Source organism: Eschrichtius robustus, chromosome 2 (genome assembly GCF_028021215.1).
Source record: "Eschrichtius robustus isolate mEscRob2 chromosome 2, mEscRob2.pri, whole genome shotgun sequence".
Taxonomy (NCBI): Eukaryota; Metazoa; Chordata; class Mammalia; order Artiodactyla; family Eschrichtiidae; genus Eschrichtius; species Eschrichtius robustus.
In genome coordinates, this window is record NC_090825.1 from 57,456,424 (window position 1) to 57,479,786 (window position 23,363).

Genomic DNA, 23,363 nt, shown 5'->3' on the forward strand with positions numbered 1-23,363 from the left:
GTAGCTCATAGTGTTTTATACACATTAATTCATTAATGCTCACAAAAGCCCTGTGTGTAGGCAGTGGAAAATATTTTCCCTGCTGCAGTATTTACACATTGAGAAACCAAGTCAGGAGGCAGAGGCAGGGCGGGGCCCGTGGAGGGGAGCCAGGGCTGACTCGAGAGGCCCGGTTCTTAGTCTCGTCCTCTTCCTTGTCCATTAGAAAACCCGAACACATTTTCCTTTGGAAAATGATCGTGGTTTCCAAGGAAAATAACCCTGTAGACCACACTCTATCTGGAGAACAGAACTGTAAGAGGGGAGTTTGGGGGAGATTTTATCATAAAATGGTGGATGTGGTTTCATTTGCTTGTATCGTTGGCATGTATTTTGGCTACAGCTGGAACCCAGACAGTCAACATGGTGGTGTGTTTTTGTGTCTAAAACCACTCTTTGGATGTACTCATCTCATTCCTTTGATGCCTTTCCAAGTGTTAGAAAAGGAAGATGCCATTTCCAGCTTAGGCTGTGCCATAGGTGGCAGAAAAGGCTTTCATGTTCCCTTTTTAGATTTCCACATCCTCAAGGACAGGGAACTGTCCCTACTCTTCCTCCTTTTAATCTCTTATCTTCCCACTAGTGCTTTGAAGAGAATAAATCAGTAAAAGGACTTGGTGGGCAGAATAAACTGCAGACTGTGTATCTCAGTGCCTGTGTGACAGCTCTCCACGTGTGGGCATCTCAAACTTATGCCCAAAACTGAATCCCTGGTTTCCTTTCCCAAACCTGCACCACCTATGCCACTCCCCATCTCCGTTAATGGCAATTCCATCCTTAGCTCAGTCTTCAAATTTTGGAGACACCCTCTTTCTCTCACATCCCACTTCCGATTTGCCAGGAAATCCAATTGGCTTTATCTTCAGAATGTGTCCAGAATCCAGTTACTGCTCTTGCTGCCCTTGCTACCACCCCGTTCTTGCCCACCATCGTCTCTTGCCTGGATTATTGCAGTGGCCTCCAAACAAGTCCCCCACTCTGCCCTTGGTCCCTTTGTCAACCTGCAACATAGTAGTTAGAATAATACTGTTAGTATATATGTCAGATCATGTCACTCCTTAGCTTGCAGCCCTTGAATGAATCCTTTCGTAATTAGAGAAACCCAAGCCCACATGATGACATATAAGGTCTTATGTGATCAGGCCCTACATTTTTCTCTGTCCCCCTTTTTTTTTGAGTGCATGTGTGTGATTTTACTACAGAGTATTGTAAAATAAAAACACAAACGCGACTTGGTCACAGCCTCTTAAATATAGTTATAACGTTGTCCTTCCTAGAAAGCTCCAAACCTGTCTGTGGAGTTCTAGCCTGCTCAAGGTAGAGCTTTGGAAGGAGGCAGAAGACATAAGCAGTTTTTCTAACCGCCCCCCAGTGTGTACGGAAGGTTCAGAGGACACTGAGGACACAGGAGTCTGTAAATATTTAGTCGTGGGTAATGAAGTTAATCTAGGAAGGGGTGGAGCTCTGGCGGTAGCTGGTACAGGTCCGGCTCTCCCGTCTCTTTGGGGAGATGGTGGGGCTTTTGCTATTGGTTCAGCCAATCTGATGGTTGAGGCAGGTTTGGAAATTTTCTCAACACTTACGGTAGTTGGTACAACCCTTCTGGTGGGTTTCTTGGAAATTCTTAAAGGTGGAGCTGCATTTGTCTTTTCCTGCTGCTACCGAGGGGTCCTATAGGCATTCTGGAAGCGACTATGTCAGTCTCTGCTGATTTTACAACTTTTTCAGAGCCGGGAGAAGTCATGCTTTTAAACTCTGAAACTCTTTCAGTAGATGGTATGTGTTTTTTTGAGGATGCTGTCAGTATTTCCTCTGGTTACTGAGTATCTTCCGAAAGATGCTGAAGATAGGCTGCTGTAAGTTGAACAGGTTTTCACGAATCATTCTTTAGTTGCAACAGAGCACCAGTTTATTAAAAAAGGATGTAACTCAGGAAGAACCATGTGGAAGAGATGCAGAGGGCAAGGTATGTGGAGCCTCTGCGCTCCCTCTGAGCGTGCCGCTCTCCCAGCACCTCCACGTGTTCAGCAGCCCAGAAGCTCCTGTCCTCCTTTTTCTGTTACTCTCCGTGTTACCCACTCGGACTCCTTGCTGTTCCTTGATCACGCTCGCACTGGTCAGTGTCCCCAGCTTGCTTCACGGCTTCCCACTCTCTCCTTCCTCTGCCTGAGACTCTTAGCCCAGACATCTGCATGGGTCTCTCCTACACCTCTTTTAAGTCTTTGTTCAAATGTCGTCATCTCAATGAGGTCTTTCCTGACCAGTGTACTTAAAATTGCACCCCACTGCCCACCCCTGCCACTCTTTCCTCCTCCTTTGCTTCATTTTTAAAATAACACATATCACTTTCAAATGTACTCTTAGAAAATTTTCTGGTTATTGTCTGTAAATTGTACTGTCAGCTTCAGATGGGCTGGGATTTTTGTTTCTCTTGTTGAATTATATCTCCTCAGCACATGGTATCCTGTTGCCCAGTAGTTGCTCAAATGCTGTTGAATGAATATGTTGTGTTTTCAAACACAATAGTCACTCTTAACCTCCACTCCTCGTCAAAGAATATATAATGATTGGACTTAGTCTCCTAATTTTTTGGTATGTATGGAACACAAAAAAGGATGCAAGAGAATAATTTAGCTGGGGATATAAGATAAACACATGAAACAATTAGCAACAAGTGCTGGGATATAAGTGTTAGATTGTAGAAAAAATAAAAGATACAGGAGCAGTCATTGGGAACATGAGGGGAGGCAGGACCCTGGAGTTTACTGAGTACCTACTGAGTGTCAGTTCTACTCTAGGGGTTTTGTGTACTGGATTCCATTTGATCTTTACAACAGATATTGTGAGGCCAGTGAGGTAGTCCAAGGTCACAGAGTTAGTAGGTGTTTGATCCAAGATTCCAACCTTAGTGTCCCATGCTACAGAGTTAGAATATTCAGAAAGGGATTCATGGAAGTGTAAGGTGGTATAGAGTCTGGGCATGGGACCCACGGGGAGCAAATCTGGGTTAAGTGAGATTTATGTGGAGAAGTGATGAGCGATGGGTTATGTGTGCGATGAACAACATTTCAGGATGCTCTGGAAGCCCAGTGGGGGAGTTTGTATTTGATTTGATAGGTACTAGAGGCTAAGATTTGTTCTTGACCAGAGGAGTAAAATAAGGGAAACAATGACTTTGAGTATTAAACTGAGTATTTAACCTGGTGTTAATATCCAAGATGGATTAGAAATGGGGAGGGGGGAACATGCTTCTGGTGATCACTTAACAGACTCTTGGAATATTGCTGGGAGGTTGGGGGAGGTGATGGGAATGGGATGCCAGTTTAGTAGAGAGAATGAAGAGGGGATGATGGGGGGAGACTCCAAGTAATTACTACATGGTACATGAGTGAGTGTGGAAGTGAAGGAGGAAGAGAAATAAACGTTCTAGGGTTATAAACCTGAGTGGCTTTTATTACCTTTAGCAAAATGGGCAGTGTAGTTAATGTGGACCAGTTTGGGCCTGATAATATTGAATAGTTCTTGAAGCAATGATATTAGGGAAATAATCAAAGAAACAGTTCTCCTCTTAGAGAAGAGAAAACATAGAGGATGGAGAAGGGTTGATGAGATAAGTAGTCATCAAAGATTGTGGGAAAAGGCATTAGCCTAGTTCTGTGAAGTTTCAGAGGTCAGTTTAGAACTAATGGGTGAAAATTAGGGGGAGGCAGATTTTGCCTTAAAATAAGGAACTGTAGTACCAACACTGGGAAAGTTACCTATAGTAGCTGCTTTGATCTTCACAGCTCTGCAAAGTAGACGCTATCACCCCATTCTTACAGGTAAGGAAACAGGCCTTGGAGCACACTGCTTAAAAAGTGCAGAGCCAAGGTGTTTTGGTGTTTTATTTATTTTCCTTTTGTGATTGAATTTTTTTTAATTTAAAAGATTAAAATTAAATATTTAAAATGTAAAACAAGTTATTAAATACAAATAAATTATTTTAAATATAAAAAAATTTACATTGTAAATTTAAATATTTTTATTTAAAAAAGACATGGTATCACCAGCAAAATAATAGAGATTTTTAAAAGACTTTTCCATCACTCCCAGCAATTTCTCATTGTAAGAGAACCAATATATAGTTTACATATTTTTCTACACTTTTCTCTGATCGTACAAAATGCAGTGTATATTATTCTCCATTAGAAATCATTTTAATATCACACCTAGACATGATTCTGCAAAGTTCTTTTTAAAGATCTCTCTGTGTTCTGTACTTTCACTATGATGTATCTAGATAGAGATTTGTTGGAGCTCAATATATTTTCAGCATCTGAGAATTGTATCAATTAATAAGAATTCTCCAAAATTATCTCTTCACATATTCTGTTGTCCCTTTAATCTCAGTCTGGAACTCCTGTAAAAAGTATGTGGACCTTTTCATACTATATTTCATGTTTCTTAACACCTTTCATATCCTTCCCCTTCTCTAGCTTTTTACTATATTCTGGGTAATCTCTTAAATTTCAAATTCTAGTTTACTGATTACCTTTTCATTTTTCTTTCTTTGTTATTTAACCTGTCCAATGAAGTTTCAGACATTATACCTTTTTATTTTCAGAAGTTTTATTTGGTTCTTTGTCAAGTCAGCCTGGTGTTTTAGGATAGTGTCCTGTTCCTTTCTCATGCTTTCAGTTATTTTTTTCAACATCTTATTTAAATATGCTTCTATTTTAAAATATTTGGTTAGTGTATTTGAAGTTCGGAGGGTCTGATTTTGCTGTTTGTACTGTCTTTCTTGTGATGCATAGCTGCATAGAGTGTTTAATGATTTGGAATTGTGGGCCTATGACAAATGAGACTCTAACTTTGGGAGTTTCGTAAATCTGAGTTAACTCCAAATGCAGCATTACCAGCCTGGGACTATTTTGTGTATGTTAATCTTTCAGTTGAAGATTTCCAGGGAACGCTTTCCCCCCCACTTCAAAAGCTTAGGCCGAGACAAAGTTCCTTGCCTTTTCCTTTTACTAGTGGTCATACTTTTCTATTTGACTAAAGGTAGAGCCCTCTGGGTACTGCTTTATTCAGGAGATGGATCCATGACTTTGTCTCTTGCCCTCAAAGGCCATTTAAACTCGATCTTCTGGGCTGAGACCAGCCAAACTCTTCAGGGCAAAGATTCTCGGTAGGTCATCACTGTATTTCTCAGTGAGTCTTAATTTTGTGACTTTTGGAGAGCTCCCTTGTTTTCTTGGGAGAGTTCAAACTATGCATTTGAAGTAATTCTTAAATAGTCTAACTAATGCTTTGAGCAATAGAGGTGTCAGGTTATTTAACCCATCATATTGGCAGAAAGAAAGTCTGTTTTCTTAAACACTTAAAGGAACAAGTCCTTGTCAACTCATCTTACAAATTTACCCAGCCCATTCCTGGTAGGATTGGTGCCTTTTCTCTGTCCTCTGCTAGCAACCAGTGCTTTTCTTTATTCTAACGTTAATTACATGGCATTGGCTGTTTTATTGTATGCTTCCTGCAATAGGCTAGGAGTTCCTGAGGGCAGACCCTGGACTTCTGTGGGTGCAAAGTCCCTCAGCTAATGGGAACAAATGGGACCCAGAACACATAAGGGGAGATGGATGAGGGAATTGGAGGCAGAGCCAGAAAGAAAGAGCTCTAATGGCCTAATATGTGACCAATTGATGAAAAGTATTGGTTTCAAAATAGGGAATGAAGTCTTTGTTCAGAGTGAGGTGGCATCTTAAGGATGGAGGAAAAAAGGAAAGAACCATAGTCGTTCTTTCTAAAAATGTAATGTAGTTAGAAAGGGGAAATGAATTGGTAGAGCATAACTTGGCATGAGCTCATTTCAGAGGTGGGTAATGGATGTGGTCTGGAATTGATGTTATAGACTGTCTATCAATAAATCACTCACTCACTGTAATTAAGTTTACTAGGTACATTCCACACCTGGGACATTTTGTATGGTATCTGTGAATGCTCATCTAAAATGAGGTTTCCCCACAAATATGTAATCTAAATTTATAGGCCACACACCTAGATAGATCTGTGTTGCATGTGGGCGCATACACATGCACTGAGTCAGGGAATGGCATATTTTCTGTAATTTGGCTCATAGACCTGCTTGCTCCAAACTGTGTGCCTTGCTTTCCTTCTGTGTTCCTGTCTTTGAGTCAGTGTTTTTGAATGAAGGCATGATTTGTTGGTAGGAAGATCAAGACTTTATACCCATGACTATCCATTACCCTATTAACCTGGATTATATCACTCGATTAGTTAGCTCTCACCTACTAGAAGATAGGAATGCAAAGAACTAGGAGATAAAAGGTAAAAGTTTGTGTGTACCTGTATGTGTGTATGTTGCGAGTGGGGTTAACGATGAACTAAATTTAGTCACGTTGTTGAGAAGACCTAAGGTGATGAGAGGTATCTATTAAGTGTGACCATGTATTTGGCATTGCTATTATGAAATACCTTTATTTCTCACAGTTCTGGAGGCTAGAAGTCCAAGATCAGGTGCCAGCGTGGTTGGGTGAGGCCCCTCTTCTGGGTCACAGACTTCTTGTTGTGTCCTCACATGGCAGGAGGGGCTGCGGAGCTCTGTGGAGTCATCTTTATAAGGGTACTAATTCCATTCATGGGGACTCCAACCTGATGACCTAAGAACCTCCCAAAGGCCCTGTCTCCTAATGCCATTATCCTGGGGGTGAGCTTTTCAACATTTGAATTTGTGGGGGGAGACACAAACACTCAGGCATGCACATACCACACCTGTGTATTCTGTTGGTGCAAATGTTAGTTTTTCAGATTGCATTTTTTTCCTAGAACAGGTAGAGAGTAGTTCAGTTCATGGCATGTGAATATCTGCCTTGATGTGGCATTTACTGCTTCAGGTTCTGCAAAGTGTAGCATTTAGTTCCTAGTTCCTTTGTAATAGTACAGTTTTTAAGAATAATGAGCTCAGTGTTGCTTTAGGAAACACACTGTTATGCGAGAGCCATGGAAAACATGATCTGAAAAGGGACTTGAGTAAATAGTAAGAGGGAAAGGGCCCAAGTTCTACCTGCCTCACAGCAGGCATTGCAGTTTTTGGAGCACATCCAATCTTAAGAGCCACCCACTTGTCCAAGATCAGACTGATACAAAGACAGAGCCTTATTCTTTGGTCTCTCTTGGTGAGGACTGTCAACAAGGAACTTACATGCCATGAAACAGAACCATTCACTCCAATGGAAAATATGCAGATTTAGAAACTAAATTCTTTTTACTCTCTTTTTGAAAAATTGAAGTAAGATTAGTATTCTGTTTTCATTTTTAACTGAAAATCAATATTAATATACAATTTATGAGTTGGGTAGTTAAATTATAATTTAAATGAAAATATTTAGGAATTTTAATGGTAGATCTGAAAAGAAATTATATGCTAATTTCCTCAGGGATTACATCAAGGGTAGTATTATGTAGTGAACTGGTATGACTTTCTCGAATACAGGAACTCTCCCATGAGGGATCCCCTTTCTGGAGGAGACCTGAGGTTGGCTAACCTCTCTTTTGAGGAAAAGGCACACCTAAGCCATCAGAAGCAAAATTAAAATCTGTTCAAATTTCAAAGAAGAACATGGCACAGTTCTTCAGGATGCAGGACTGTCCCCGTTATGTGACATTTAACATCCTTGGCCACTAGGCACCAAGTGCCAAGATCTGTTCTCCCCAGCACTTTCGACATTCTCATTTCTTTCCCTTGTCCTGGTAAGCATGCACAGGTCCCCGCTAACAAAAAGACCGAAATAAAACAAAAGTCCCCTTCATTTTCCTCTCCATTGCCCTGGAAGTGATACCCAGTAACTTTCTAATTTCCAAAGACCATGGCGCCTTCTGAGTCCTCATTCTCCTTGACCTCGCTGCAGTCCCTTGTGAGCTCTAAGCAATTATGTATTATTATCAAATTATTATTTAAGCTCTTGAATTGTTGCTGAACTGTTCATGTGGTTGGACTTGTCTCTCTATAAATGTTTTGAGGGCAGGATCTTATACTTCTCTGTGCCCTTAGAAATATTCAGGACAATGTATTTGGTGTTTATTTTGTTAGCTGAATATTTATTTCTAACTCATTGCACTGTTTTAATATTTATCCTGTAGGAAAGTTCTTTTCTGTTTTAATCTTGAATCCCAAATGCTGAATTTCACGTCTTTATTGTATATGTGATAGAAATTTGTAGTTATTATTCTTAGCATATGTAGGTCACATTTGTTCGGATCACTGGAGCCCAGGGGTATATCTGGATCTCAGTCACAGTAACAATATAGTTTTTGACTTGGCTTTCACCAGTGAAAACATTTGAATACCAGTTCTCACAGTGTTCCTCCTTTCTGAGACACAGGTCAAGATCCCTCTTCCCAGAAGAGTCTTTTCTGACAACTTCAGCCACAAAGTTCTCTCATTTTCCTAAACTCTTAAAGCATTTACTGTTTAACATGATTTTCTCCACTCCTTACCTCCTGGTTACTGCTCCACTGCCCTCATTAGGCTGCTCCTTCCAACATGGCTGTGGCCAAGCAGGCCAGCAACCTCTCAAATCATGGCTTCAGTGGGTCCTTCTCAGTTCTTATCTTGCTTTGCATCATTTACCCACAGGGTTTGCTGCCTTGTTCATTTCTCTTGGATTTTGTCACATTCTAAATTTCTAACATAGCAATAGTTAGATAGTTGGGAGTGTGGGATCTGGAACCAGACTGCTTGGGTTTGAATCCTGGTTCTACCACTTAGTAGTTGTGTGCCTTTGGGCAACCTGCTTAACCTCTCTATGCCTCACTTTTCCCATTTGTAAAATGGGGACAGTAGCAGGAGGTACTCTATAGGGTTGTGAGGATTAGATGAACATTGTCTAGCACAATAAATAGTGCTCAGTAAATGTCAGCCCTGATTATTTCTCTATTTCTGAATGCCTTTTGTGAGCCCCTCTTCCTCTACCTTTCTCTTGGAGTTCTCCAAGGTTCTGTTCTAAGCCCTTTTTGAATTTGTGTGTATCCACTTCCTTGATCCATCCCATTTACTCCCAATGACTTTAACTACTGTTCTATATTATCAAACTCTTTCTTTCCAGCCCAGACCTCTTTCTTGAACTCCAGATCCCTGCTTTTGACCTGTCTTGGACACCAGTCCTCACATCTCAAACTCATTATGGCCAGTACTCATTTTTTTCCTCCGAGTCATTCATCTGCTTTTCCTTTCACTTTCCCCATCTTGGTCAATGGCATTGTCTATCTCATTTCCCAAACCAGGAACCAAGGAATCACCCTCGATTCCTCCTGATCCTTATGCCCTACATCTAGTTAAGCATCAAGGCCTTTCCATTTTGTTCTTTAATCTCTTAAATTTGCCCACCCTACTACATTGCTTTGAATCAGGCTCTCAATGTCTTTCACCTGAACAATAGCAGTGGTCTCTTACCTGGTTTCCCTGACTTTGGTCTCTCTCTCTCTTTCCAATCCATCTACCACCTGTGTCACAGCGATCTCTTTAAAACACAATTTGGATCACACCCCTCTCTTGCTTAAAGCCACTCACTGGCTTGAAGTTCATGTTACTTAGGATGACATAACATTTGGGGCTCAGAAAAAGCTTTCATCCTTCTCTCCCACCGCTACCCTACACACACTTTCAGTAGCCCTGGAGGTGCTACTGAATAACCTCTTCTTTTATGCTTCCATGTAGTTGTACCTATTTCTTCTGCTTGAAATGTCCTCCCATTTCATGGTCTACCTGGTGAACATCTATTATCTGTCTCAGTGATTTTCAGCAAGGCTCGCTATTGGCATTTGGGGTGGGACAGTTCTTTGTGCAGGGCTGATCCAGTATTCTAGGACACTCAGTACCCATGGTTCCTGTTGCTGAATGCCAGTAGCAGCTCCCTTCCCTCTTCTGCTCTTCTCCTACCCCACCAACCCAGTCAGGTAGGAAACCAGACATGCTCTGCCCTCATTTCCAAATGCCTTTCTGGGTAGGAATGCCCCTAGTTAAAAGCCGTAGTATGTATTCTTTAAGACTTAGCTTAAACCTCATTTCCTTGGGGAACCATGCCCGATACCTCACCTGCTGACTGATTTGAGTATTTCTGCTTCCCTGTGTTCACAGAATCCCACACATATTTTACCATTTACAATTACCATTGTTTTCCTTTTTCTCACTGGGCTGGCATTTCCTCTAGGACAGAATTCATCCTTGCATCCTCAGTGCCTAGGATATGATAGATACTCAATAAATATTTGTAGCGTAAGTGAATGTTTATGTTATCCTTGGTATTTAGTTGTCTGTCCTCTAGCTTATTTGCCTATTTCATATCGGTATGCCCTTTTCAAATAGACTGATAGACACTTGAAGGGAGACATTTATACTTTTTTTTTTAACTGAGTGCTAAGCATATAGGAAGTTCTGAGTAAATATGCTAAACTAAATGAAACGTTTAGAGACTAGCTATATTTCTAAGGTTAAACCTCATTTCTTTTCATTGTTAAGGTCATATTTCTAAACATTAAAGCATCATTCTAGAATTTCTCCAGGTTTTACACATTTGTCCACTAGTTTTATAGTCTAGAATTGGGTGCCCTAGTCTAGCTCTTCTGGTTTAAGAATGTCTTAATTTTTATGGGTGGTGGGCAGAGAGTACCTTTTTGTTCCTGCAAAGACTGTATAAAGCCTAGTTGGGAACGGGGGGGTGGATGAGGGTGGCTCATGGCCGCAGTTTGCTGCCTGAAATACAGATGGAAGCCATGGGGGAGGTGGTGGCTGCCACCGCCGGTTAGATGTGTTAACTCCTCTGTAGAAATGCTTCTTAGTATCAGGAGAATTTTCCATGTACCTATTCCCCCAGCTACTCTCTTCTGCCTCTACTTTCTTCTCTCTCCAGTCTGTTCAGCAGTCTTTGGGTCAGCCTCATGGCAAGGCAACCTTAGGTAGGTTATTGCCTCACTTCAAACACTTCTTTGGCCTCGCATTGCCTCTAGAAGGGATTTTCAACCAGAAGTATGTGATTTTTTAATCTTGGATCTCACAACCTTAAATTCTCCACAACCTTAAATTGTGGAGCCCACGACTCCACAAAAGAGAACCAGTTTCTTGACTTAGCAGTTACTTTGTTTTTGCCCATAAATAGTATTTCCTACTTTGTTCCCTCATGTTTCTTCTCTAACACAGTTCTGAATTTCTTTTGACATTTTAAAGTTTCAAATTTATTCCTAAGGATAAAGCCTTGCTGCCACACAAAATAATCAAAACATGTCATAAGCTGAGAAAGAAATTCTAAAACTATTTTAAGCAATGGCAATATTATTGGAAAATGTGGGCCGGGGGTGGGGGGATGGCCACCACCAGAGAGAAAATTGATTAGCATACATAAATTTTAGCATGACTTTTCAAATTGACAATTTTATTGAGATAATTGTACAGTCACATTCAGTTGTAAGAAACAGTATAGAGAAACTTTATATTCTCTACCCAATGGTAACATTTTGTAAAACTGTTATAATAAGCTCAATTAATATGGACAGTGATACAATGTACCCATCTTATTCAGGTTTTCCAGTTTTACTTACATTCACTAGTACGTGTGATCTTAAATTTCTGTACCATTTTTGTCACGTGTGTAGGTTCATGCGTTCACCACTACAGTCAAGATACTGAACAGTTCTGAAACCACTAGGATCCCTCATGTTGCCCTTTTATAGTCATGACTGCCTTCCCTCCTCACCTCTCCCAATACTGTTTCTCACCCTTGACAACCACTAATCTGTTGTCCATTAATTTTTCTCATTTAAAAAATATTATTATATAAGTGGGATTATAGTCTGTAACCTTTTGGGACTGGCTCTCATCACTCAGCATAATTTCCTGAAGATTGATCCATGTTGAATAAATAGTTTGCTCCTTTTAATTGCTGAGTAGTATATCTTGCTGAGTTATGTATGTACATATGTAAGCGTGCACAAAGACAACAGAGTTTAACCATACACCTACTGAAGACATCTGGGCTGATTCTAGTTTTTGGCTGTTATAAGTAAGACTATGAACAATCGTGTCCAGGTTTTTGTGTGAACATAAACTTTTATTTCTCGGGGGGGGAAATACCCATTAGTGGAATTGCTGGTGGCACTGTGTGTTTAGTTTTTAAGAGACTGCCCAGCTGTTCTCCAGAGTGACTATATTATTTTGCATTTTCACCAGCAATGTATAAGTGATTCAGTTTCTCCACATCCTTTCCAAGATTTGGTGATGCCACTATTTTTATCATCAATGATAGGGGCACTATTTTATATATTTTATATTTTATATATTTTAATATCCCTCCCATGACAACCTGCATAGTGTTGTGCACACAGTGACAGTGAGTTGACTTTGACATGATGGAGGAACTTTATAGATCTGTTGCTGATGAGGACATTGATGCCCTGATAGGATGTAACTTGCCCAAGATACTTGAGTGATTGAGCTTTGCACTGACTATGAAGAATACACTAAACGGATTAATAGCATAAGTGAGATGGTACGCATATGTTCAATTGACTTATAGAAAGCTTTTAAGGGCCTAATCACTTTGTGTGCAAATACATCCTGTGAAATACCAGCAAGTGTGACTGGTTTGGCGGAACATTGTGTTAGCAGCTAGCTCCCGCTCCTCTTTGTACTTTGCAAATGTCCTCTAATTTAGGCTGTACTATTTCAGACTGACTGGCTCCCCTTCTTCCTCCCCACCCCCAGTAGTTTGAATTAATGAGATCCCATTGAATGGTTATTGTGTTGCTTGCTTTCTAATCTTCAGACATCTGCCCACACTGAGTTCACCAGATAATTCTACTCTTTCACTTAAAGCTGCTTAGACCTGCATAACTCAGGTAGATAACTACAGTCTGAAGCAGGTCTGTAGACACCGTTGTGTATTAAACAGTAGGTTTATTTCTAAAATGCTTTCTTCTTGCCCATCCATTGTGCTGCCATTGAAGGTTTTTACTTAGACTTGGCCTTACCTCCCATTTAACTGTTCTTTCCTCCTCCTGTTAGTATAACAGTTGTGAAATACAATTAAAATTCTACACTCCTAGGTTCACAAAGGAGCTGTGAATCAACATTTCCCTCTAAGTGCAGAAGGTTTCAAACTGAGGTAGCAATTGAATTACCCCAATAGTAATTGCTCTCTGCCCTTTGAATTTTCAAACTGTAGGGGGAATGTTTGGTTCTATAAAGTCAAATAAAATTCTTTGGAGCTTGACAGTATTATACTGATGTGGTACAGTGCTCTTCAGAATTCCTGATGCCTGAGGATTCCTTGGGGCTGCCAGGATGAGGCTGAGCTGGATAGGCCTCTTTTAGACCATCTTTACCCCAATTACTCCTGAATCATTTTGATCAGTCTAATATGTAGAGGTTCTGAATGATTAAATAAAGATTCAAATGTTTTAAAAAATCCTTTGCGTATGTTTACTGTACAATGATAATAAAAATAGTTACAGCTAGCATTTATTGAGTGCTTATGATAGGCCGTTAAGTGTTTTCTCTTTTTTTCTCTATCAAATCTCTTAATCTTCCCAACAATCTTAGGGGGTAGGTACTGTTACTAGTTCTACTTGACACATTGGAAACTGGCCCAGGGAGGTAAATAACAGACCCAAAGTCACACAGTTAGAACAGGGTATAACTGGTGTTCAAACGCAGCCTGTTCTTGAGTCTGTACTCCTAGCTGTGAGGCTTTTGCAGCCTTTTAGCCCAGCAAATTGCTGTCTTTCAGACCATAGTAATGTTACAGAAGGACTCTGCTGAGGCAAAGGAGGGCATGGGCTCTGGGCTCAGACAGGTTGGATCCACATGCCTCGGCCATGTCTAGCCTCTCGGCCTCATCCTCAACCAAGTGGCACAACTTTGCTGAGCTTTTCTTTGCTCTTGTGAAGTGGAGACAGGGGTGCTGGAGGTCCTCCTCTCTGAAGAGAGCAAGTATCAGGAAAGCCCTTTAAAGTGAAGCTTCTTAAAGTGGGGACCACAATTCAGAGGTAACAGGGGTGGAGAAAAAATTTGCCTGGGGTTCTAGTTTTTGAAAATGAAATTAAAATTATGAAAATATTTTTAAAATGTAAAGTTTATTCCTTTGGCTGAAAGGCAGCAGAGCATCATGGCTAGAATTACAGGCTCTGGAGTGGCTGCTCGAATACCAGCCCAGCCTTGTTCGGTGTGACCTAATGCATGCTGAGTTTTTAACTCTGCTAACTCTTAGAATGAACATAAGGTGAATCATGTGTGTGTGAGAGATTAGAGGAGGTTGTGACTTTTCTTCTGACACGACTGATAGCACAGTAGGACATCCATGTCATCACGTTTGATTTTCAGAGCATTATTATGGGGCTCATGTTTATTAGAAATACCCAAGCATGTCTCCCATTTTCTCCTAGGGTGGGGAGAAGGTGCTGTTACTCATTTAATGTTGAAGTTACTATCTTTAAGCCTTTATCTCATTATGATTATTTCTTCTTACTTGTTAATGGATCTCTGTCACATTCTCATTGATAGTTTTGTATATGACTTGAAGTTCTGCAGTACTCAAATTCTTTTCTCAATTTTATTTAACCTTATTTCATGCTTAAAAAAGATTTCCAGTTTTATTTTGAGTTGATTTGTATTTAGCTATAATATCTGGTAACCGTACCAAGCCCTGAACAAACAACTACAAAAAAATTTTTTTTGATGTTCAAGGTAAAATGGCTAGAGAGTAGATGCCAGCATTGGGTGGGGTGAAGAATGAACAACGGAGGTTTTTGCTTGTAATTCTGTAAGTGGTCAGTTCATTTAAGTATTTTTGTTTAGGTAACTTGCTCCTCAGTTAACCTTGTAACTGGAGGCACTTGTAAATGAAGATTTAGGTAACTAGGACTTCCACATTTTTCTCAATGCTACCATGAGGATTCTTTGAGATGATGTTTGTGAAATACTCGACGCAGTGCCTGACACACCATTAGCCTTCAAAATGGAGTTATTTATAATACGGACAAATATTTGAACATTATCTGTTAATAAGTTGTACGAGAGGCATACACGCCAATGACTTTTAGCACGTTGAATGACAAAATTAGTCATGGGTTTTATATTGAATCAGTCTTAGAATATTTCATTTAGATGCAAAAACATGAGAAACCCAGAACTTCAAAGAACTGATTTTTTTCTGTATTAGTTAAATGTTATGTTTTAAATTTAAAATATTCTTTTCACCTGTTGAAAATAGTCTAATATTTTTCTTTAGTGTTAACTAGCAACCAGACATATTGGAATAGTATGTATGCTTCATAAAATATCTAAAATATTGAATCTTTTATGTCTTGATGATCTTTTCATAAGATTTTTTTTCCCCTTTTGGGAGCAAACTTAGAAACTCTGTACTAAGACCCCAAATTATTCCATGGAGTCTGCCAGCAAGACTAGAAATGTATTGGCTCTTTACTTTCCCAATAAACATTTTCAAAAATACAGTACAATAAAAAAGGACTTGAGTCTCAGTTTTTGAAATTGCAGGTGGAGAACTCAAGCTTTAGGAAGTGGAGTGTAGCGCATGCTACTTCACTTATATAGTGAAAAGCTACAGCATGTGAAGAACTTAGGCAATTGTGACTTGCTTATTTAGCAAACACAAATTTTTTATCATTAAACTTGATGTAAAAGGAGGCATGGCCATATTTAGCCATGCAGCTCAGCAAGTGAGCACAGAACTTACTGCTCTTTGCTATAAAAGAGGAATTAATTACAGGAAAGTGAGAATATAGTTTTTAATATCTATTCTGGTTTGAAGTTTTATTTGAGGATATAATATATTGGCAGCAAACTATGTTCTCTACAACTTAAGTAGGAAATCCTGATGGGGTTTTAGAAGTGTTGGAACAGAGGTTGAGAACTGGGGGGACTTTAGTTTTTAGTTTATTTTTTCAAGGAGTGAAAAGTAGTTTCTCTGAAAAACAAAATAACTGCTGCTCAGAATGGCTCTTAAATTTCTTTACTGAAAAGTGGTAAAAGGTAGAGTAGGCAGGAATAATAAAATATGAGTTGCTAAATATCAGGTGAAATACAAACAGTATGTTGTTTAGCCCTTGATGTTTTGCCTTTTGCCTGAGATGATTATAATTCAAATTTGAGGCAGGCATTTGATGGCGTCGGTGGAGAACCTGGATTCTTCACAAAGCTATGCGAGGTTGGATTCTGCGCTCCAGTGCAGGTCATGAGGGCCTTTTCACTGTATAAATACAGAACTCCAGAGGCGCTGGTGATCACCCCACACTCCACTGGTCGTGCCTTTGTCTGCTGAGCCTGGAGGAAAACTATTGGGAAAAGTAGCCTAACAAGTAGGGGAAAAGGCTTACTTTATAGAGCGGAGCTTCAAAATGTTGACGTGTATATACCCTTAAGTATAATATGTTAACATGTATCCCTTACTTAATGTATTTATTAATAAAACATATTACTGTAACAGTGTATATTCTAAAACATATCTGAAATCTACAAAGCTATAAGGATTAAACATTATAGTAAGATTTTTTTTTTATTAATAGCCCTTTTTTCACTCACTAAAAACATTGACATGTAATACATGCCAGTGAGAGTAATATGATGAAAATGTGTCATTCTTTTGAAAACCTTTGCTTAATAATTTTAATGCTGTGTTCAGTTCAGCTTGAATGTCTGGTTCCAAGTACTGTTTACTTTGAAGTTGATTTTGAAGTGTCATAGCTGAAAAAGATACCATGTTATGATAAATAGATTCTAATTGAAGAAGTGAGTGCTGGCTGTACTTGTACATAAAGGGATTTATATTTTAACCCCATCCAACAATTGTACAAGAGTTTAAATGTGGCTAATAAATTCCCATCTTCCATGATGTCAATCATTCCTCCTGCAAATTAATCAGAAGTTGTTGCATTTAAAGAATATAAAACCCATGAAACATTTGGAAAGGTTAAAAAAAATAGATTAGAAAGCTTTTTCCAAAAATTTAAAGCATGCATGTATGAGGGCTTTTGTAGGTGGCAAACTTTAAATAATTTTTGCAACGAAATCACAAAATGGAAAGGTGCAAATACTTTTTCAAAATGTTTTTACAGTGGTATACACTGTCTGTAACCTGAGTTTCTTTTCAGATGCATTTTCTTTTTCACTTGTTAAAATATCACCCCTTTCTTGAAGGCATAGGATATTTATTTGAAAACTATTTTTATTTATTTATTTATTGATTTATGGCTGTGTTGGGTCTTCGTTTCTGTGCGAGGGCTTTCTCTAGTTGTGGCAAGCGGGGGCCACTCTTCATCGCGGTGCGCGGGCCTCTCACTGTCGCGGCCTCTCTTGTTGCGGAGCACAGGCTCCAGACGCGCAGGCTCAGCAATTGTGGCTCACGGGCCCCGTCGCTCCGCGGCATGTGGGATCCTCCCAGACCAGGGGTCGAGCCCGCGTCCCCTGCATTGGCAGGCAGATTCTCAACCACTGCGCCACCAGGGAAGCCCTGAAAACTATTTTTAAAAGATCTGCTATAAACAGCCAGTTTTCATCTCAGAAATCCCAGCAAATATGGAACACTTCTATTTTTGTTAGAAAATTAGGTAGTACATGTTTGGCAACTTTTTAAAGTACTTTGCTGCGATATAACCAACACACCTTAATGTGGTAAAGATTTTTATGGTCATTTCCCGTCTTGTTACAGCAATTGTAAAGATTTGACCATGTTTGAAGGTCTTATTTCTATAAAGTTAACCACACTGACATTCTGTGGAACTGTGTGCTTTTGGCTTCAAGTTCTTCTTTGCAGTATCTCACCCATGAATGACACAGTGAATGAATTTTGTGTATGTGCTTTTTAAACTTCTTATCTGAGAAGCTACCCTATCAGTGGTTGTACTGGAACAATTTTCCTGTAGATCATTACTTATTAAAGAAGTAATTCACTCTTCAGAATGTCTTCATATTCTCACCAAAAGTGGTTTTTTTTTTTAGTGTATTTTATCAGACAAAAATCTAATACCATCTGTACTTTCTTCTAAGTGTATGGCAAGCCTCCCACACAGCTTAATATGTCCTAACATGCTTCTTAAAATACTAAGTTTTGAAAGTTTTGCTCATAAAGGAAAGCATTTTCGTTTTTGTTTTTTTTTTACTTTGTGGATTTCAGCCTTTTTTCTTAGCACAGCATTTGCTATAGAATACATTCATTTCTTTTGCTATTAGGTAGAAATCTTAAAAGGATCTTCTAATTTTATTATCAAGTTTGCCGAAATTTTGTAAAGGATTGGAATTATGTATGGCATGACTGTGAACATAGTTGAAAAAAATGGCTACTGTCTTGAGACACAGTGTACATTTAGTGTGAGGGTCATGGTACATGTGCTGGTGTATATACGTTCATATTTTAAATGCCTTCTTGATAATTTTGAATCTTGAGGGGCTCTACTCAGTGCTCTTGGATTGGTCATAATTTTTATTTCATAGTGTAGCTGATGAACAATTGATACTGGGATTGGGAGTCTCAGGTTTGTCATTCTTGTGGTTAGTATTATCTTGAATTTGAACTTTCTTTCTTGGACTCCTTAAGCCATTCATCCAGTTTGTGAGGTTAGTTTCATTACAAATTGATGATGATACCCATAAGCCCATTTACGTGGGTCTACATGAACTGCCACAGGGCACAAAGTGTTGAAAATGTGGGCCGAGGAGGGCTCTGCTGTCAACCCCTTGGCCTCGTGTGACCTTCGGTCTTCTCTCAGGATGACTCATGGAATGTGACTTGTGACCTAGGAGGGTGCCAGTGTCCTCATGTATATGAACTATTAGTAAAACTTGAGCTAAATGATTTTTCAAAAAGTAAATTAAAATAGAATTCTTTATGTTTTTCCTCCAGGTCAAGTGTGACCTCTGGGGGTTACTGTACTCAGAGTCACGATTCAGGTTGCTATGTGTCTGCCTTCTTAAGAGACATCCCCAAAGTCCTGCAGCTGGCTGTGGCCTGGGGACCAGAGCCAGGCTTGGCCTGGTGAGCAGAACCCTGTCCCAGAGGACGCAGGTGGGTGGGCGGAGAGGGGAAAGGTGATGGGGGCCGTGAGTCTCCTTGTCTGCCCTACTCAGAGTTCTCATGCAGCCCACTCTTCACTTTCTTCCAATCTTTAGGTCTCTGTCATTCAGCTGTGAGCTCTTTGAGGGCTGGACCATTTACTGGTCATCTTTGTGTAATGCTGAGCCCATTGAAGGTGTTCAATAAACCTTTCTTAAAGGAAGGTGTTCAATAAACCTTTTGTCTAAGTTGCTAGTTGGTTTCCGGGTACAGATGGGATGTGTGCACCTAGTGGAGAGGTTGGTTAGCGTGACAGCGGGCTGCATCCCTCTAGACTGAACTCTCTGGCCCTCACCAAGAGGTCTTAGAACTGTCTTGTCTCTGTAGGCTCCTGCCTCGTCCAGCTAAGAGTGAATTTTGACCTCAGAGTAGCCTATATCTAAGTGATTAACTAAGGCAAAACTTGCAACATGCTTATGTTGGCCTTTCTTGGCTTCCTGAAATATAATTTCTATTTGGGAGCAGTCTGTGGGATAATGTTTGGGGTGATAGGTTTTCCTTATGTGTGGATCTTCATGTGAAAGAAGAAAGGGAGGAGGATATTTTATATGGAGAGCATCTTATTCCTTTGTTCTTAATTTTGTCTCTGCGGTTGTCCTATCTAGCGGGTTACTCCTCCCTCTACGATGTTAACTAAAGGGCAGGGCGCAGCTCTGCTGGCTGGTCACACGGGGCTCCTACAATAACTCTCACTTCTATTATTTTCATTGCAGACGCGGAAGCCATGGAGCTGAACTGCAGTGAAGTACCTCTTTATGTAAGTGCCTGAGCATTGGGCTGCAGGTCTAAGTGGCCCTTTCTTGAACCTGAAACCCCTTGTGACTGAAGTGGGAAGAAATGTTCTGTTGGCTATTGAGTTGGGGCTTTTAAAAAAACAACACACAACATTACTGTCTAGTTCAAGCCTTTGCATGAGCCTTTTAAAACTGGTTGGCTCCTGGTTCCAAAGTCTGGGTTTTAATTATATTTTCCTGAGTAACTTTTAACTGTATAACTTCTGGAAGGCAACTCTGCTCACCACTATAACCACCAATGCTTAACTGTATAACTTTTGGACTCAGAAATACTGAGTTCATCTATGTGAATGATTTTTGAACACATTATTTTATGATATCCTGATAATAGCCAAGAATGTTTTCTGTGTGTATCTTTTTTGGGGAGAAGGTTCAGTGACAATTGTGTCAGGTAAAATCCTGAAGTAGGAATTCAAAGGGAAAAGTGCTGGGACATACATAGAGTAGGTGGGGGATTGGGTGACAGAGCTGCCCGGTGAGATTCCTAGTCAGATGTACCTTCTGGGCTGAGAGAGGATTCCAATCTTGAGAACAGTTACTGGGTGTAACAGAAGTGAGCCAATTGTCTCCCCACATAGAAAATGGCAGATGATTTTCTCTTCCTTATTTTAGGCAAAACCTCTTTCCTTGGAACCTATGTTTGGTGGCAGGTGGGCATGGATGTGTGTATGGGAATTAGGGTTTCAAGTGGCCTTTGAATCATCATCAACTCAAGAAATACACCAAGAGTACTAGATCTAGAATAAGGACATGACCTCAATTCAGATGTATCCCGAATAGAACAGAATATCAAGGACTTGGAACAAATTTAGTCAGAATCTTAAATCAGTTAAAATATATTCATTCGTTTCCCCTTAACATACTTCACTACCCAGGTGGCCCTCCCTCTCTCCCTTCCACCTCTTCCCTTGCTGTCACCTCCCTCCCCCTTACACATACCCCACTCTGTTCTCTGGAGAAAGACAAAATGATAAAATAAATGGATTTCAGAATAATGAAAAAGTTGCCTTCTGGGTTACTCAGGGGTCTGGAGTATTCTCTCTCGATTGTGATTTGCAGGTTATAAAATGTATTATAGATAGTTAGACTTGGCCCAGCCATAATTAACGATTAAAAAAAAAAAGACTGGTCCAAGGCTAAATTTAGAGTACTCCCAAGTCTTTTTTTTTTTTTGTACCTTTCTCCTCCTTAGCTTTGTTCATTCCACTCTGCTCTCCTACGTCAAACCAAACAGATCTACAAGTCTAATGAGGATACAAAACCTCGTAGTTTTTCTTTTTTTTTTAATTGAAGTATAGTTGATTTATAATGTTGGGTTGGTTTCTGGTGTACAGCAAAGTGATTCAGTTATACATATGTATATATTTTTTTCTTTTTCATAGTCTTTTCCACTATGGTTTATTACAGGATATTGAATATAGTTCCCTGAGCTATACAGTAGGACCTTGTTGTTTATCTATTTTATATATAGTAGTTTGTATCTTCTAATCCCAAACTCCTAATTTATCCCTTCCCCACCCCCTTTCCCCTTTCATAACCATAAGTTTGTTTTCTGTCTGTGAGTCGGTTTCTGTTTCGTAAATAAGTTCATTTGTGTCATATTTTAGATTCCATGTATAGGTGATATCATGTGGTATTTGTCTTTCTGTTTCTGACTTACTTCACTTGGTATGATAATCTCTAGGTCCATTCATGTTGCTTCAAATGGTATTATTTCATTCTTTTTTATGGCTGAGTAGTGTTCCATTGTATATACATATGACATCTTCTTTATCCATTCATCTGTCAGTGAACATTTAGGTTGCTTCCATGTCCTGGCTATCGTAAATAGTGCTGCTATGAACATTGGGGTGCATGTATCTTTTCAAATTATAGTTTTCTCCAGATATATGCCCAGGAGTGGGATTCCTGGATCATATGGCAACTCTATTTTTATTTTTTTAAGGAACCTCCGTACTGTTTTCCCTAGTGGCTGCACCAGTTTACATCCTCACCGACAGTGTAGGAGGGTTCCCTTTTCTCCACACCCTCTTCAGCGTTTGTTGTTTATAGACTTTTTAATGATGGCCATTCTGACCAGTGTGAGGTGATACCTCATTGCAGTTTTGATTTGCCTGTCTCTAATCATTAGTGATGTTGAGCATCTTTTCATGTGCCTACTGGCCATCTGTATGTCATCTTTGGAGAAATGTCTATTTACGTCTTCTGCCCATTTTTTGATTGGGTTGTGTGTTTTTTTGTTATTGAGTTGTATGAGCTGTTGGGGTATTTTGGAAATTAAGGCCTTGTCAGTCACATCATTTGCAAATATTTTCTCCCAGTCCATAGGTTGCTTATAAGTTTGATTAGATCTCATTTGTTTATTTTTGGTTTTATTTCTGTTGCCTTGAGACTGACCTAAGAAAACACTGGTACGATTTATGTCAGAGAATGTTTTGCTTGTATTGTCTTCTAGGAGTTTTACGGTGTCATGTCTTATATTTAAGTCTTTAAGCCATTTTGAATTTATTTTTGTGTAGGGTGTGAGGGAGTGTTCTAACTTCATTGATTTACATGCAGGTGTCCAGCTTTCCCAACACCACTAGCTGAAGAGACTCTCTTTTTCCTACTGTATATTCTTGCCTCCTTTGTTGAAGATTAATTGACCATAGGTGTGTGGGTTTATTTCTGGGCTCTCTGTTCTGTTCCACTGCTCCATATGTCTTTTATTGTGCCAGTACCACACTGTTTTGATTACTGTAGCTTCGTAGTATTGTCTGAAGTCTGGGAGGTTTATGCCTGCAGCTTTCAAAACCTTGTAGTTGATCAACATCCTGGTACAGCTATTTTAACTCAGACCTACCAGATTATGACCAGGCTAAGGAAGAGTCAATACACATTGCTTAACGAGAGAAGAGACTTAAATAGACCAAAGGAGAGCAAAAATTTTTTCTCTAATTATCAAATAATATATACTAATTAGAATAAAATGAAAAATACAGAAAATGTTAAGAAAATAAGTCGCTCATAATCTCATCCTCTATAGATAATTTAAAACATTATTTCACCAGTTTTAAGGTACAGTTTTCTCATTTTACATCTCTGAAATTGAGATGCTGTTACTTCACTGTGTATCCTGGCAGATGTCGTGATGGAGCTGTCATTACCTATGCATGTGTGACCTTGGTCACAATGGTTCATGTTGTTGTCATTTCAGATTACTTATGTGCCTTGCTGGAACTATGTGAATTAATTGCTTTCAAAATGATTTCACCGTGATTTGGCATTAAAAAGGCAAAGTTACTGTGTATATAGAAAGACATGGAAAGAGCAACATGATAATGTAGTAAAGTCTCTATAAATAAATTTAGATGAGCTCTTTTAATAAGCATAAAATCTCACATTATATCATACTTTGCAGTTTTTTCTCTTA

At 39.5% G+C, this 23,363-nt stretch overlaps 1 protein-coding gene across 1 annotated transcript in view; it reads left to right on the top strand.

Moving 5' to 3' along the window:
* Positions 1-23,363, top strand: part of ARHGEF28 (Rho guanine nucleotide exchange factor 28) — a 285,463-nt gene that overhangs the window by 32,958 nt on the left and 229,142 nt on the right. Inside the window, 1 exon segment of the mRNA XM_068535504.1 lies at positions 19,871-19,914. Within this exon segment, the coding sequence (XP_068391605.1) occupies positions 19,871-19,914 (44 nt within the window).